This window comes from Sus scrofa, chromosome 9 (genome assembly GCF_054392235.1).
Source record: "Sus scrofa isolate SSC_HxYL_T2T_F1_AM1 chromosome 9, Sscrofa_HxYL_maternal_Yorkshire_Landrace_v2.0, whole genome shotgun sequence".
In the NCBI taxonomy this organism is placed as follows: Eukaryota; Metazoa; Chordata; class Mammalia; order Artiodactyla; family Suidae; genus Sus; species Sus scrofa.
In genome coordinates this window covers 45,994,213-46,012,616 of record NC_139391.1, presented here as the reverse complement: position 1 = coordinate 46,012,616, position 18,404 = coordinate 45,994,213, and the positions used below count along the sequence as shown (strand labels likewise).

General features: G+C 39.5%; 2 protein-coding genes across 2 annotated transcripts in view; both read right to left on the bottom strand.

Moving 5' to 3' along the window:
- The window catches only part of IL10RA (interleukin 10 receptor subunit alpha), a 926,736-nt gene that overhangs the window by 352,359 nt on the left and 555,973 nt on the right, over positions 1-18,404 (bottom strand). The window lies entirely within an intron of this gene.
- Positions 1-18,404, bottom strand: part of ARCN1 (archain 1) — a 33,728-nt gene that overhangs the window by 14,722 nt on the left and 602 nt on the right. Inside the window, exons 2-5 of the mRNA XM_003357318.5 lie at positions 5,411-5,674; positions 4,187-4,366; positions 3,853-4,058; positions 2,618-2,782 (exon numbers count right to left, since the gene is read on the bottom strand). Coding sequence (XP_003357366.1) covers positions 2,618-2,782; positions 3,853-4,058; positions 4,187-4,366; positions 5,411-5,674 — 815 coding nt within the window. The remainder of the gene's footprint in view (positions 1-2,617; positions 2,783-3,852; positions 4,059-4,186; positions 4,367-5,410; positions 5,675-18,404) is intronic.

Sequence of the window (18,404 nt, the reverse complement as noted above, 5' to 3'; positions counted from 1 at the left end):
TACAGCTCCGATTAGACCCCTAGCCTGGGAACCTCCATATGCCACGGGAGCGGCCCTAGAAAAGACAAAAAAAGAAAAAAAAGAAATTGACACATTATAAATCAACTGTAATGAAAAAAAATTTTTTTAAGATCCCAATAAAAATAAAAAGAAATAAATCTATAAAAGCAAACTGGTTAATAAGCTCTGAAAAAAAAGAGATTATCATATTAATGAAATAAATCAGAAAGATAAATACCATATGATATTACTTATATGTGGAATCTAAAATATAGCACAGGGAGTTCCCCTTGTGGCTCAGAGGTAACAAACCTGACTAGTATCCCTGAGGACACGACTTCGATCCCTGACCTCGATCAGTGGGTTAGGGATCTGGTGTTGCCATGAGCTGTGGTGTAGGTCACAGACATGGTTCGAATCCCACATTGCTGTGGCTGTGGAGTAGGCCAGCAGATATAGCTCCGATTCATCCCCTGACCTGGGAACGTCCATATGCTGAAGGTGAGGCCCTAAAAAGCAAAATAAGTAAGTAAATAATAAAATAAATAAAGTAAGGCACAAATGAACCTATATACAAAAGAGAAACAGACTCACAGACATAGAGTTGTGGTTGCCAACAGGGAGAGGGAAGGGAGTGGGATGGACAGGGAGCTTGGGGTTAGTAGATGCTATTACATTTAGGATAGATAAGCAATTAGGTCCTACTATACAGCACAGGGAGCTATACCCAATCTCCTGGGAGGGACCATGATGGAAGATAATATAAGAAAAGGAATGTATATATATCTATGAATAGGTCACTTTGCTGTATAGCATAAATTGGCACAACAATGTAAATCAACTATACTTTAATAAAAAAGTAAGTTTAAAACAAAAAAAAGTGTTTGCTCCATGCTCAAGAAGCATTTCATTGTTCAAAAGAGTCTCCAATATCTTTTTTTTTTTTCTGTCTTTTTAGGGCAGCACCCACAGCATATGGAAGTTCCCAGGCTAGGGTTGAATTGGAGCTGTGGCTGCCCGCCTATGCTACAGCCACAGCAATGTGGGATCTGAGCTGCACCTGCAACCTACACCACAGCTTGAGACAACGTGGATCCTTAACCCACTGAGCAAGGTCAGAGATCAAACCCACAACCTAATGGTTCCTAGTTGGTTCCTCGTTAACCACTGAGCCACGATGGGAACTCCAGTAGTCGGGTTCTTTTCTGCTGAACCACAATGGGAACTCCTCCAACATCTTATTAAATACTGTCAAGCCCTCTGTCTCACTCAAAGCCACCGCTAGGAAGAGTACAGGAGGTTTAGTGATTTGAGATTTATTCCAGTGTAACCCTGTTCATTTCATGCAGAGAAAAACAAACAAAATACTCCTCTTTTATGCACACCTGATAGAAGTATCCTCCTAGACTCATTTTTCACTTGACCTCAAAATTATCAGTAAGAGTAGAAGGTCTGGGCTTCAAGACTAGAAATCTTAGTCATGAATATGTGCACTTGATAACTACTACTTAAAAATGTTAGCAACTAGTACCACAGTCCTGAGATAAGAGACAAATCAAAGTATTCTATACTGGTCTCAAATACTTAAAAGGCAAAAGATAGTACATTATTTGCTATTAAAGATATTTATATGGTATTACTTATATGTGGAACCTTAAAAAAAAAAATGAACTTATTTACAAAACAGAAATAGACCCACACAGAAAACAAACTTATGGGAGTTCCGGGTAGCTTCATGAGATAACGATCCAACATTGCCACTGCTGTGGCAGAGATTTGATCCCTGGCCTGGGAACTTCTGTATGCCGTGGGTACAGCCAACAAAACAACAAATAAATCAAAACAAAAAATACAAATTTACGGCTACCAAAAGGTAAAGTGTTGGGGTGAGGGATAAATTTGGAAATTAAGATAAACATATACACATTACTGTATATAAAAGAGATAACCAACAAGGACCTACTGTATAGCACAGGGAACTATACTCAATATTTTTTAATAACTTATAAAGGAAAAGAATCTGAAAAAGAATACATATACGTATAAATAAAATCACTGTGCTGTGCACGTGAAACTAACACATTGTAAATCAAGTATACTTAAAAAAAAAAAAGTCTGGAGTTCCCGTCATGGCTCAGTGGCAAACAAACCCAACTAGTATCCATGAGGACGCTGGTTCAATCCCTGGCCTTGCTCCGTGGGTTAAGGATCTGGTGTTGCCATGAGCTGTGTCCCACGTTGCTGTGACTGTGGTGTAGGCCAGCAGCTATAACTCCAATTCTACCCCTAGCCTGGGAACCTCTATATGCCACAGGTGCAGCCCTAAAGACAAAAAAAAAGTCCATTTTAAGAGACAAGTACACACTAGGCATGAAGACAAATTATTTTTGTTAAATTCAGACAACAGAGTTGATAAAATGGTAAATTAAATGGCTAAGAATCCCCAATCACAGTTAAGAGAGGACAAAAAAGAAGACCTCATGTTCATACCTAGAATATACTCTTAAGTTGTTCAAATCTGGAGAAATTAAAAGACACAAAAAGAACTTACAACGCATTGAGATAAAGAAATTTTTTAACACTATGTAGTATTTTTACTTAAAGAGTTACTACTTACCTTTCCATATTAATGGGAGGAGCATGCACTTTGGTTGCATCAGAGGTACGCTTGCCCATATTGGAGGACATGATAGTTTCACCTTCAGATTTCAATTTGTCCACAAAGTTATCTACTTCCTTTCCTTTGGCTCCCAGTTTCAAAGCTTTGCTAGGGCCTGAAGGCCTAAGTGGAAGAACACAAAAATCAGAAAAGACATTCACATGATTTAAAAAATTAAAAACGAATTAATACTCCCTATTACTGAAGCTTTCCCTGAAGTTGTTCTTTAAGAGGAATGTGAGTACCTCGAGGGAAAAACTGAACTTCCTAATGTTGAGTGGACAACTAGACTACTCCCTGCCCAAATTGGGCAATTAATATGTAAGCTTCAAGTACCCAAAAACCAAAGGCATACTTTTATAAGAATTATGATCTGATGAAAAGCTTTCTATGTTCAATTCAGATAAATATACCTGTATACAAACTTTTGTATTTAATTTCAGGTAGTTCAGATTTCCCCCCAAATACATTTATGAACACTAAACTAAAATTACATGTTCCAAGGGTTCCTCTGTGTCTCAGTGTTAAAGACCTGGCGTTGTCACTGCTGTGGCACAGGTTCAATCCTTGGCCTGGAAGCTTCCACTTGCAGCAGGCAAGGCCAAAAAGGAAAAATAAAATGTTCCATGAATAGTTAAATATTTCCTCTTCGGAGTTACCATCATGGCTCAGTGGTAACAACCCAATTAGGATCCACAAGGACACGGGTTCAATCCCTGGCCTTACTCAGGGGGTTAGAGTTAAAGATCCAGCATTGCCGTGAGCTATGGTCTAGGTCGAAGATGTGGCTCGGATCCTGCATTGCTGTGGCTGTGGCGTAGGCCAAAAGCTACAGCTCTGATTGGACCCTTAGCCTGGGAACTTCCATATGCTGGAGGGGGGAGGTTAAAGAGACCAAAAAAAAAAAAAAAAAAAAAAAAAATCCCCTCTTCTCCCAAAATAAGGCAACTTTCATAGGAAATTAAGATCATGATATAATTTGCAAAAGAACTCTCTCACACAAAAGGAAAAATTCCACATTCAGATTTTTTCTTTATCCCCAAATTATGTAGTCAAGATTAATATTACATCTCACTTCATTAAGTCACTCATTATTTACAGTTTGCCTAGAAATCATATCACTCTAAGATACATACATATAGGCTTCATCTTTCATTCTAGTATTGCACACTAGGTAATACACTGGATTATACCTGGCTGGTGCAGGTGCCACTTTTGGTTTATCAGTTTCAATGATGGTCTCTGTGATCATAGCAGCTGTGCTGCTTCCAGATACTGTGGAGCTTCCAAATCCCCCAAATCCTGGTGCTTTTTTGCCCTGTCTTTCTGCATCTCTTCGGGCCTGTTGTAACTCCTTTGCTTTACGCCGCATCTCAGCCTTGGCTTCACGTTCTTGAGTCTATGAAAAGAGACATGGATGTAGCTTTGAGTACAGTGTAGACTAGTGAATAGCAACAGGAAAATCAGGCAGTGAAGTCTAAAATAAAGATATACAAACCCAGCAGTCCCAAAGAAGACCCTACTTACCTCTCTCACTGCTCTGAACACCTTCTCCTCATGAGAATCCATTTCTGTGAAAGTTCTGATCTGTGCCAGGTTAACATTCTCCCGGTATCCGAGGGCAACAATTTCATCAAATGCAAAAATCAAATCAAAACAGTGCTCAGATATTTCATTCTCTTCCAAGGCTCGGCAATATTCAGGAATCTAATCACGGAGAGTGATGAAAAAGACTTAGATTTATCAACTGTTATGTTTTCCAAGTCTTAATCTTTAAAGTACACAAACTTCTAGGAGTCCCTGTTGTAGTGCAGCAGGTTAAGAATCCTCATGGATTAGTATCCATGAGGATGCGAGTTTGATCCCTGGCCTCACTCAGTAGGTTAAGAATCTGGCATTGCCGTGAGCTGTGCTGTAGGCCAACAGCGGCAGCTCCAATTCGAACCGTAGCCTGGAACTTCCACATGGCTTGGGTGCAGCCCTAAAAAAAATTAAAAAATTTAAATTTCAAAACAAAAAAAATTTTTTAAAAATAAAATATACAAACTTCTGGAGCTCCCTTGTGGCTCAGTGGGTTAAGGATCCAGCGTTGTCACTGCTGTAACATGGATTTGATTCTTGGCCCAAGAACTCTACGTGCCGTGGGTGTGGCCAAAAAGAAAAAAAATTTTTAAACTAAAAAACTAAATAGATAAAGTACACAAATTTCAGTAAGCCTGAATCCCTTTATTAGCTCCTTCTACTACTATTTTTTTTGGCTGCAGCACATAGTGGCTTGATGTGGGAATCTCAATTCCCAATCTAGGAACTGAAACTGGGCCGCAGCAGTGAAAAAGTGCCAAATCCCAACCACTAGAACATCAAGGAACTCCCTATCACTCTTTATTTTAAGCAAGACTTTGGATACAGTCTTTGTATATGTGTAGCTACACCAACAAATCTTACCTAAAGAACATTATCTAAAAACATGGCCAAACAAGTATCAGAACCACAAAGGCAGGTTAGAGTAACTGCTAGAGAACTAGGAAACAAAAGGGCAATTCTCATATTCTCCTTTGGAATACTTACAGTCTAAGATACCTAGTAAATGTTTGCTGAATGAATAAAGAACTGTAACTATAAGGTGCTGGGGTCGGGGTTAGGGGCATGGAGCATGCAAACTGATAAGCATCAGCTGCTTTAGGGAAAAAATAATTTCACACAAAAAATTTAAAACCAAAAACTGTAACCCGGTATTAACAGGACTCTTACCACTCTTGAAAAGAGCCTTAGAGTCTCCAGATCTTCTAAGATATTGCTGTTTTTGGTAGTGATCAGTACCATGTACAGTTTCTCCATAGGTTGGTAAACATATCTGACGCTCTCTGTTTCAACAAATGTATGTTGTTTTCCAGTGTTCATGAGCTTTGGAAAAGCTGCTAACAAGCCCTCAATCCGAGTTCGGGTCATCTCTACAAATTGTCGAGAAACAATAGCCTTTCCTGCTTTCGTGCAGACCGCTGCTGCCAACAACACCTGCCAGGAACATATGCATAAATCATTACTAATTATTTCTTTACATTTGTTTTCGCAGCATCTTCAAATCTTCCATAAAATGGCACACTTATTTAGTGATATGACTACTATTAGAATGCTGAATTTCAAACTCTACTTCATTGCTCTTTTAATTATAGTATGTTATTCATAAGGCAAAGATAGAGGAATATTAAGCTGTTATTCCTATTTTTCAATAACATACCTATAAAAAAAACCCTAGTAAATAAATAATTTTTTCTAGGTCTTCATGGACTTAGACTGAGTGCCCTGTTACTCAGAACTGGGTAGACCCATAAAGAGAAGATACTCTATAGAAGATCCTCCATAAAGAACTCAAAGAAGAACAGAGAAATCTACAACCAAAACACCTCTGATCAAGTAGATTCAATGTTTACATGAGGCCCCTGACTCTTCCTGTCATTTTTACTTGGAATATGGAACCAAGCTAGCAAATCTAAATTTATCTTCTGTTCTTTGATTAACCTTCCCATCCCACACTATCTTACCTCCAGACATGTAAACAATCTATAAAATGAAAAACTAAATGACTCAATGTTTCATACAGGTTTTGACACTGAGCAATGATCAAGACCAACAGCCTTTTTTCAGAGACTTTTTTTCAGGTATTTCATTAAACAAAACAAAGCACCAGAGTCCCTGTTGTGGCTCAGTAGTAACGAACGTGACTAGTATTCATAAGAATGCGGGTTCAATCCCTGGCCCTGCTCTCAGTGGGTTAAGGACCTGGTGTTGCAAGAAGCTGTGGTATAGGTCACAGATGTGGCTTGGATCCCGAGTTGCTATGGCTGTGGCGTAGGCTGGCAGGTGCAGCTCTGATTCGACCCCTAGCCTGGGAACTTCCATAAGCCAAAGGTGCGGCCATAAGAAATAAATACACAAATAAATAAATAAATAAAGCACCAAAGAAGAGACCCCAAATGCCATCAGAGAGAAGTCAGAAAATTAAGTACAGTGTTAAAAAAATCTCTTCAGTTCAAGAACTCAAAAGTTGACAAGTACAAGTAACAAAAAGACTATTTACACATTTTGGAAGCCTCACTGCTAGGCTACAACCTCTAAAATATCAACATCCTATTGGTCAGGCTTCTCAGCCTGAAACCTGTCCTCAACAATTAACCACCTTGAAGAAAAAAATGAGTCAATGTGAATAAATATTCTTAAGGTTTTAAAACATCAATATAGTTTTATAATAATTATAGAACACAATGTCCTTTTCCATCAAAAACAGGTCATTAAAATATCTGGGAGATAATTACCATCATGCTTATTTCCAAGCAGCTAGGTAAAAACAATCTATACTGGAAAAGTATTTGATCTATATCTTGCACAAATAATTTCCCTCTAATTTTATTTTTACTGATTTACTGCCGATGAACATGTGGCAAATTTTCTCATGTGAAATCTCAAAAACAAGGCTATCAACGGCTCTATTTCCCAATTAACAACTGCAAGTTTAGAAAGAAGCATATTTAAGGCAGTGATATGATTTTATGTCTCTATCACCTCTACATTGAAATTTACTTTTTTATATATATATTTTTTTTTTAATTAATTAATTATTTATTTATTTATTGTCTTTTTGCTGTTTCTTGGGCCGCTCCCGCGGCATATGGAGGGTTCCCAGGCTAGGGGTCTAATCGGAGCTGTAGCCACCAGCCTACACCAGAGCCACAGCAACGTGGGATCCGAGCCGCATCTGCAACCTACACCACAGTTCACGGCAACGCCAGATCATCAACCTACTGAGCAAGGGCAGGGACCGAACCCGCAACCTCATGGTTCCTAGTCGGATTCGTTAACCACTGCGCCACGACGGAACTCCTGAAATTTACTTTAATTATTCCAGCATATGTGGCTGTGGTGTAGGCCGGAGGCCACAGTTTCAATTTGACCCCTAGCCTGGGAACCTCCATATGCCTCGGGCACCGTCCTAAAAAGCAAAAATAAAAAACTAAAATAAAAAAGAAACTAAACACACATACACAAAAAAACTGACCTACAACACTATGTTCCTTCCTGGTGTACAACATAGTTATTCGACATTGCTACACATTTCAAAATGATCACCGTGGGAGTCTCTATTGCAGCTCAGCAGGTTAAGAGCTGACTAGTATCCATGAGGATGTGGGTTTGAACCCTGGCCTCGCTCAGGGGGTTAAGGATCCAGCAGTGCCACAAGCTGTGGCATAGCTCACAGACGCAGCTCAGATTCAACCCCTAGCCGGGGAATTTCCATATGCTGCATGTGTTGCCCTAAAAAGAAAAAAAAAAATCTTACCTTATTCAGACATAAAAATTTTTTCATATAAAAGTCATATAAACTTTCAGTGAGCCAATACAGAGACATACCTGCTTGTGATCCATGAGCTGAAGCAGCAACTACCTTTCCCTTTTTCCAGAAATATGTAGGTGGTGGAATTCCCTTATGGCTCAGTGGATTAAAGATCCAGCATTGTCTCTGCTATGGCTATGGTTACAACTGTGGCACAGATCTGACCCTGGCCCTAGAACTTCTTTTAAAATTAAAAAGCTAAGAGTTCCCACTGTGGCTCAGCAGTTAATGAATCTAATATCCACAAGGACGCAGGTTCGATCCTTGGCCTTGCTCAGTGGGGTAAGGATCTGGCATTGCCATGAGCTATGATGTAGGTCGCAGACATGGCTCGAATTCCATGTTGCTGTTGCTGTGGCTCTGGTGTAGGCTGGCAGCTAGAGCTCCTGTTCAATCCCTAGCCTGGGAACCTCCATGTGCTGTGGGTGTTGCCCTAAAAAGACAAAATGATAAAAATAAAATTGAAAGGCTAAATCTTATTGTACATGAATTATATTTCAATTAAAAGAAAAAGGAATGGAAGTCAAATCCATACATTAAAATAGATTTTTAAGAGTCATATCCAAAAATAGGAGTTCCCTGGTGGCACAAAGGGTTAAGGATCCAGTGTTGTTACTGCTGTGGCTTGGATCGCTGCTATGGCACAGGTTCAATCCTGGGCTCAGGAACTTTTGCATGCCAAGGACGCAGCCAAATTTCTTTTTTTTTCTTTTTTCTTTTTTTTTTTGGTCTTTTTGTATTTTTCAAGGGCCGCACCCACGGCATATGGAGGTTCCCTGGGTAGGGGTCCAACTGGAGCTGGAGCTGCAGGCCTCTACCAGAGCCACAGCAACTCGGAATCTGAGCCACGTCTGTAACCTACACATACCACAGCTCACGGCAAGGCCAGCTCCTTAACCCACTGAGCGAGGCCAGGGATAGAACCCACAGCCTCATGGTTCCTAGTCCGATGCATCAACCACTGAGCCACGAAGTGAACTTCCCCAAATTTTTTTTAAATAAAAAAAATGTCATGTCAACTAATTACAATGTATAAATCTTACTTGAATCATGATTCAACAACTGTTTAACCTCTCAAATTAAAATTTTCTCTTGGAGTTCCCATTGATCATGGCTCAGAAAGAAAAAAGAAATTATTTCTCAATTAAAAATCGTGGAGTTCCCATCATGGCGCAGTGGTTAACGAACCCGACTAGGAACCATGAGGTTGCGGGTTCGATCCCTGCCCTTGCTCAGTGGGTTAAGGATCCGGCATTGCCGTTAGCTGTGGTGTAGGTAGCAGACGCGGCTCGGATCCCGAGTTGCTGTGGCTCTGGCGTAGGCTGGCAGCTACAGCTCCGATTAGACCCCTAGCCTGGGAACCCTCCATATGCCATGGGAGCGGCCGAAGAAATGGCAAAAAGACAAAAAAAAAAAAAAAAAAAAAAAAATCTTACCCATACAACTTTTAATAGTATGTATAAGTAAATTATTAAATATTTTAAGAATACATTTAACTATTTGTGCTACAGTCCTAAAACTCTATATATTCCAAAAAGTTTTCCTTAATATAAATCATTAGGAAAATGAGGAATTCCCTTACATTGTTTTCTCTTTTCCCCCAAAACTATGTGAATTAGAAATAGTGTTCTAGGAGTTCCCTGGTGCCTTAGCGGTTAAGGATTTGTTGTTGTCACTGCTGTGGCTAAGGTTCAATACCTAGCTCAGGAAACTTCATATGCTGCAAGTGCAGCCCCCCCCCCCCAAAAAAAGTGTTCTAAATTTGCCAAGAACCAAGTTAACATATCAGGAAAACCGAATGACTATGGATCCTAATTTTTGTTCTATTTATTATCTGCCTGACTTTAAGTTACTTACCTTCTCTTAGCCTCAGTTTTTTTCTCTTATAAAATGGAGCATCATCTATTTCAGGAGCTATTATGAGGGCCAGATGAGTATAATAAAAATGTAAACCAAAGCACTATGTAACTTATACCACATATATTCACAATGTAAAACAGCACATTAAAAATAAAGTTGCCGGAGTTCCCGTCGTGGCGCAGTGGTTAACGAATCCGACTAGGAACCATGAGGTTGCGGGTTCGATCCCTGGCCTTGCTCAGTGGGTTAACGATCCGGCGTTGCCGTGAGCTGTGGTGTAGGTTGCAGACGCGGCTCAGATCCCGAGTTGCTGTGGCTCTGGCATAGGCTGGCAGCTACAGCTCCAATTAGACCCCTAGCCTGGGAAACTCCATATGCCATGGGAGCGGCCCAAGAAATGGCAAAAAGACAAAAAAAGAAATTAAAAAAAAAAAAATAAAGTTGCCAAGAAAGTTATCACTTCAAGTTAATGGATTTTTACCTTCATGGGTTTGGCAATATTTTAATGTTTAAATAATGGACACAGACTCTCTTCCTACAACATTTTATATAAAATTTCAGAGTTCACAGATCCTCTACAGTAGAAATTCTCAAGTGACCCATAATCACTTTATGCAGTGAGAAATATTACAAATAAATGGGGCATATTATAAATTTAATACTTCTAGAGGCCTTCTTCATGGGGCAGAGAGGGGGAGGCTGAGAACCACAGTCCTAAGAATTATGTGGTCCCCTACCTTAGAATTTTCTATGGTTTTAAAGAAATAAAATAAAACACAAGTACATAAAGATACTAAGCACACAATTTAAACACTTGAAGTCAAATGTCTACCTCAAAAAAGGACTACTCAGACCAAACCTTTAGACCTATATAAATATGCTGACTTAATGCAAAGCCCATATCGAATATGCCTAATAATAATAAACCTGTTAGAAACAATGTTTGTAGGTTTCAGAGTAGTTCTTAGGCAGATGGAATTTTTTTTCTTTTTACGGCTATGCCTGGGGCATAATGGAAGTTCCCAGGCTAGGGGCTCAATCAGAGCTGCAGCTGAGGCCTACGCCACAGTCACAGCCACACTGGATCCAAACAGCAATTGCAATCTACACAGCAGCTTGCACCAACGCCAGACCCTTAACTCACTGAGCAAGGCCAAGGATCAAACCACCAATCTCACAGAGACTATGTCGGGTCCTTAACCAGTAAGCCACAATGGCAGCTGGAATTTAAAATGCTTCCAGGGAGTTCCGGTTGTGGCGCAGCAGAAATGAATCTGATTAGGAACCATGAGGTTACGTGTTTGATCCCTTGCCTTGCTCAGTGGGTTAAGGATCCAGAGTTGCTGTGAGCTGTGGTGCAGGTCACAGATTCGGCTCGGATCTGGCATTGCTGTGGCGTAGACCAGCAGCTGTAGCTCTCATTGGCCCCCTAGCCTGGGAACCTCCATATGCCTCGGGTGTGCTCCTAAAAAGCCAAAAAAATTTAAAAGAAATAAATAAAATGCCTCCAGGAGTTCCCACTGTGGCTCAGCAGTAACGAACCCAACTAGTATTCATGAGGACACAGGTTCGATCCCTGGCCTTGCTCAGTGGATTAAATAATCCAGTGTTGCCATAAGCTGTGGTTTAGGTCAGAGACCTGGCTTGGATCCCCTGTTGCTGTGGCTGAACTGTAGGCCTGGGGCTACAGCTCCAATTCGACCCCTAGCCTGGGAACTTCCATATGCCATGGGTGCGGCCCTAAAAAGACAAACATAAAAATAAAAACGAAAGAAAACATAAACGTCTCCATACCATGCAGATAGAGTTTAGGTAAAAATTATCATCATCAAAGGCAACATGAAAGGGAAAAAGAAATTAAAGGCAATCTGTAAACAGAAAGGTGTATGCTATACAGAGGGGCAACTCATCCACTTTGCTGCATTGATGGAGCATGGTCAAAGGGTAATAACAGGTACTGAAAATCTCCATGTTAGCAGTATTATTTTAAGAATTAATAAGATAATTATTTATTGGACACCTACTATACACACTAGATGCTCTCTGGAAACAGCAAGAGGAAATTAGTAAGATTCTTCCCTTAAGAAATCTAGCAAGATCTCAGAGTTCCCATTGTGGATCAGCAGTAACAAGCCCAATTAGTATCCACGAGGATGTGGGTTCAATCCCTGGCATCACAGTGTTGCCATGAGCTACAGCATGTGTCACAGATGCGGCTCAGATCTGGCGTTGTTGTGGCTGTGGCACAGGCTGGCGGCTGTAGCTCCAGTTCAACCCCTAGCCTGGAAACTTTCATAAGCTTCGGGTGCAGCTCTAAAAAGACAAAAAAAAAAAAAAGAAAGAAAGAAAGAAATCCAGCAAGATCTCAAAAGTTCTCACATCTATGAAAAGAAAAAATAACTCATAACTAAATAGTGACAAATGTTCACTAGACTTATTTTGGTGATTATTTCACAATATACATAAATATCAAATCATTATGTTGAAAGTAATACGTTATATGTCTATTATACTTCAAAAAAAAAAAAAAATCCCCCCAAAACAAAAAATCCAGCAGCAGCCTAGTAGGGACACAAACATAAATAACTGTAATACTAGGCAGAACATGTTAAGTAATGTGCTATGGGAATTCAGAGGAGGAAGAGATTACTTTCAGCTCACAAGACCACTGCTGACATGACAGAACAAAAGTATTTAAGTTATGCTTTGATGAATCAGGGGAATTGAGTACATAAAGATGAAGAAACAGCAGTGTAAAACAGTAGGTCCCAAGCAGGAAAACTGAGACTCTCTTTGAGTCATTCCAGTATCCAGATACAAGCAATATAAGGCTCCCAAGGCAGGACCAAAGTGCCCCACACTAAATATGGCTCTTAACCTTGAAACACCCAAGACACCACAATCACAGGGTCCAGGAAGCTGACACAGATTTCTATTCACTGTTATTCAAACATGGCTGGAAAATATGGTCAACTCAAAACAAGATAAATTAAACCTGTTCTAAATTAACATTCATCTTCTCAAATGCCTTGAAATAAACTTCTTTTCACATTAATGTTTACCAATGTCTAAAAATTATTATAGTATACACTAAAAGGTAAGTTAATTGTTCCTAGTGTAATCTGATGTGATTTTCTTTCAGGAAGAATGAATATGCATGATTCTCCATGAAGTTATTTATTTATTTTTTTACATTTTCTTTTTAGACCTAAAAGAAACTTTCAAGAGCCTTTGACTGTTTTATAAATATAAAAACTGAGGACCCAGAAGTCATGCCGATGATCTCATCAGGACTGTTGAAAAAACAAAATAAAATTTCCCATTAGGTTGAAATTTGTCAAACAATTTTTCTCTTAATAATACTTAAAGTAGTTTGAGTATATTATCAATTGTTTTTGGATTGAATAAAAATTCTCTCCTACACAGCTTTAACTACATGGATCAGAAAGTTCCTTGAGGAAGTTCCCTTTGTGGCTCAGCAGTTAATGAAACCAACCAGGATCCATGAAGATGCGGGTTCAATCCCTGGACTCACTCAGTGGCTTAGGGATCCAGCATTGCTGTGAGCTGTGGTGTACGCCAGCAGCTACAGCTCCAATTAGACCTCTAGCATGGGAACTTCCACATGCTGCAGGTGTGCCCCCCCCACCAAAGGAAGTCCCTTAAGTAAAGAAATCTGGAGAATTAGGCTTCTGTTCTGCCTCTGCCATTAATTATCACTTAATCGCTTCTTGAAATATCCCTAAAAGAGACTAATTTATATGAAATCTAAAGTGACTTTAGGAGTCCTCTTGTGGCTCAGAGGGTTAAGGATCTGGTGTTGTCACTGTAGCATCACTGCTGTGGTGTGGGTTCAATCCCTGACCCGGGAACTTCAGCATGCCGTGGGTGCAGCCAAAAAACAAATGAAACAAAAAAACCCAAAAATAAAGTAGGCTGTACATCTTTATAAAGATTTTTTTGTGTTTGTTTTTCTGGCTGTGCTCAGGGCACATAGAAGTTCCTGGGCCAGAGACTGAACCTGCACCATTGCAGTGGCCTGAGATGTTGCAGTGACAGCACCAAATCCTTAACCCGATGTACCACAAGGGAACTCCCATCTTTAAGATTCTATAAGTGTAGCATTTGAAAAATTTACAGCAACAGAAAATGTGCAATACCTCCATTTCACACCCACTGCTCCAGTAGAAACTACTCTGGAGCCATATTTTACATTAATATTAAGCTGCCAAAAGTCAAACTGTTTAAAATCAGTGTGTATAATATACATGTACCAAATAGCTGCATATCCCCTCATCCCCACTAGTGATAGATTCAAGAGTAACACGTAGTAATTCAGCATAAATATGCACAATTCCCTAAAGAAAAAAGTCAAGGGCTTTTCCTTACTTCCAGAATTAACCAGTTACCTTCTCTTTCATAATTCATCATAATGATGACACATATATATAATTCATGACCATATTAAGGCTAGTTTCTACAACTTCAGAGAAAATCATTTTGTCTTTCTCCTTTGCATGAAGTAGTTATAGATAAAATCAAATCCAGGGGAAGATCACAGTAAGATCTAGACCAAATACAAAACCAAAACTTGAAGTTACTCAGTAAGAGATTTAAGCTCATCACAAGTTTCCTTTCTAAAACAAAAAATAAAAACCTGTAAAGAATAAAAATAAAAGGACATCATTCTCAGTTTCTACAGTGTACTTCCAATTTGGGGAATAAATAGATGGCAAATCAGTGGAAACTCGAGCAAATTATTTTCATTTTTTCCTTTCCTCTCAAAAAGATACATAAAGAATACAATAGCTGTGCAGCTGCTGTACTGTATGTGGGAAAAAATAAAAATAAAAATAGGATTTCAGTTTCCCCCATCATGTATAGCCATACAAACTCAAATCCTAGCTTTCTAATAACCAACGACTTTTGGGAACTGAACATACTGTGATTACTACAGCAAATTTATTCATTGCCTATATTTAGTAAACAAGTAAAACTGTAGATAAAACAAGATTTTACAGATTAGTGCTATATATTAGTGCTAATATAAAGTTTATTCATGGAGTTCCCATCGTGGCGCAGCAGAAACAAATCTGACTAGGAACCATGAGGTTGCAGGTTCAATCCCTGGCCTTGCTCAGTGGGTTAAGGATCAGGCATTGCCGTGAGCTGTGGTGTAGGTCGCAGATGCAGCTCAGATCAGACATTGCTGTGGCTGTGGTGTAGGCCAGCAGCTGTAGCTCTGATTTGACCCCTGGCCTGGGAACCTCCATATGCCACGGGTGTAGCCCTTAAAAAAAAAAAAAGACCAAAAAAAAAAAGTTTTTTGAGTTCCCATCGTGGCTCAGTGGTTAACAAATCCGACTAGGAACCATGAGGTTGTGGGTTCGATCCCTCCCCTTGCTCAGTGGGTTAAGGATCCAGCGTTGCCGTGAGCTGTGGTGTAGGTCGAAGACACGGCTCAGATCCCACATTGCTGTGGCTGTGGTGTAGGCTGGCAGCTACAGCTCTGATTAGACCCCTAGCCTAGGAACCTCCATATGCTGCAGGAGTGGCCCTAAAAAAGGCAAAAAGACAAACAAAATAAAATAAAATAAAGCTCATTCAAATAAGTTTATTAAAAGAGCTGACTATAATGATATCTGGCAAATATTAAGAAAATAAGAACATGTTCTCATTAATTTGAAGAAAAAAGATCAAAAGATGCTTTTTTTGTACTTCATTTTATAACAAAGTATCATTAGCCATTTGTTTTTGCATTTGTTCTTTTATTTCCCAACTAGGACTTTGCAGTGGAGGACATTTTACTCTAATTTCAATAAATAAAGCTAAAGGATATATACTTTTCAAAAAAACAACATTTATGTACTGGTATCTGCAACCTACTCAAAAGTACATAAAGATGGAGTTCCTGCCGTGGCTCAGTGGTTAACGAATCTGACTAGGAACCATGAGGTTGCGGGTTTGATCCCTGGCCTTGCTCAGTGGGTTGAGGATCCGGCGTTGCCACGAGCTGTGGTGTGGGTTGAAGACATGGCTCGGATACTGTGTTGCTGTGGCTTTGGTGTAGGCAGGTGGCTACAGTTCCAATTAGACCCCTAGCCTCGGAACCTCCATAATGTTGTGGGAACGGCCCTAGAAAAGGCAAAAAAGATAAAAAAAAAAAAAAAAAAAAAGCATTAAGAAAAAAAGATGGCTATAGGGATGGATGGATGGTTAGACGTGTGATAAAACAAGAATAATGAAATGTTAATTTCAGAACCTAGCTGGTCGTTACAACAGTGTTCACTGTAAAGCTCTTTCGACTTTTTTACGTTTGAAAATTTTGTAACAAAAATATGGAAGAAAAATCAACTTTTAGAAATTTGCTTACAACTTTTAGATCCAAGAAATCTTACAAAATGTTACGCTATTTAGACATTTCTCTGTTCAGAGATCTCTTTGTAAAGGAAAATGACCCCAAAACATTACACAAGATAATACTTAATAATGCCTTAAGATGTAACAGAGAAGAATGTACTGAAGTAAGTTGTTCTCCAGAGTACACAAATCTGTGGGTAACTGGATCATGCCTAGTCCCCAATAACTAAGACATATATGCATATGTTAAACATGACACAACTGTATATGCACATGAGTAAGAATAACATGCAAAATTTATGTTTATGTTTACCACTCAACACCTAGGGCTCTACCATTATCTCTGGTTATTGATGAATTAAAAATAGTATTGGGGGAGTTCCCGTTGTGGCTCAGTGTTTAACGAATCTGACTAGGAACCATGAGGTTTCAAGTTCCATCCCTGGCCTTGCTCAGTGGGTTAAGGATCTGGCATTGCCATGAACTGTGGTGTAGAATGCAGATGCAGCTTGGATCAGGCATTGCAATGGCTGTGGTGCAGGCCAGCAGCTGTAGCTCTGATTTGACCCCTGGCCTAGGAAACTCCATATGCCTTGGGTGCAGCCCTGGAAAAGATAAAAAGATTTAAAAAAAAAAAAATAGCATTGGGGAAAAAAAAATTGTACTAGGTTCCAAGAACTTTTCAACAAACAAAGGTTTTTGTTTTGTTTTGTTTTTATGGCCACACCCAGAAGTTTCTGGGTCCAGGGAATGAATCTGAGGTGAAGCTGTGACCTACACCACAGCCATAGCAATGCCAGATTTTTACTCCACTATGCAGGGCCAAAGATTAAACCCATATCTCTGCAGCAACCTGAACCACTGCAGTAGGATTACTTTTTTTTTTTTTTTTTTGCTTTTTAGGGCTGTACTCATAGCATATGGAAGTTCCCAGACTAGGGGTCAAATTGGAGCTGCAGCTGCAGTCCTATGCCACAACCACAGCAACGGCAGAATACAGGTGGTGTGTGCAACCTACACCACAGCTCACAGCAACACCAGATCCCTGACCCACTGAGGGACTGAACTTGCATCCTAAGGATTCTTTCCACTGCACCACGAAGGGAACTCCCTGCAGTTGGATTCTCAACCCAGCAGGAACTCTTTGATTTACAAGGTTTTTGTAAAGATCACCTATGTTTGGTTTATGTAACACAAGGCTTTAATTTTGACTTTAAAATTATAATATACTCTGAAATGCATTATAAGTACACCCAGGATGTAAAAGGAAAGTAACTTAAAAATCACTACCCAAATATTAAGCCTCCCAGTGGAAATGAAGAAAGGACTTTTTGGAAATTTTATGTCCGACATAAAAGTTTTATGAGGCAAACCTGCTTGATGCAATTTATATGCCTGAAGCTGAAGAAAATCTTTCAGTGGTTTAAAGCCCAAGCACGAAAAAGGCTGTCAACAGAACTTAATATGACTGGCACCAAATTACATCATCATATCTGAAGCATGTAGGAAAATGCTTTAAATCAAATTATGAACCTACTGACAAAAAAAGAATTAAAAAAAGGAATATCCTTCAAAAGACTGAAGGCCATAAAGTGCACTTAAAAATAAATTTATAGCTTGTTTGGAACCAAAAAATTTCTCCTGCTTCATAAATACCCATCCGCGGTAGTAATAAAGCAAGATTTGGTGGATTGAGCATTGTGTTTTGTCCCATCCCATCCACATTAATTTTAACTGTCTCAACAACAGATGGGAACACAACTGAAGGCAAGTAGCAAGTCCCAGAGTGTGAACCCTTTCTCACTCCCGTGAGACATCTGACACACACATTTCATTTCACCTGAACTATAAGCTCCTTGAAGACAGAAAGCCTGTGTTCTCCTTAATCTGCTCACATTTCTACAATGCTCCATACACACCTATATACTCAATCGCACTGATAAATGGACTTACCCAAGATCTACAGAAATAGGTAGCAGCTTTCAGGAACACTTGGGTCCTACAAATTAGTGCCAGAAGTTAATCCTACCTGTTCTAGGCCTCTTTTCGGAACTGTCCTCTATTTCTCCCTTTTGAACAAACTAAAGAAAAAGTCCGGAACGCTAACGGATTTAGATTTAGGTTTAGAACATCAAT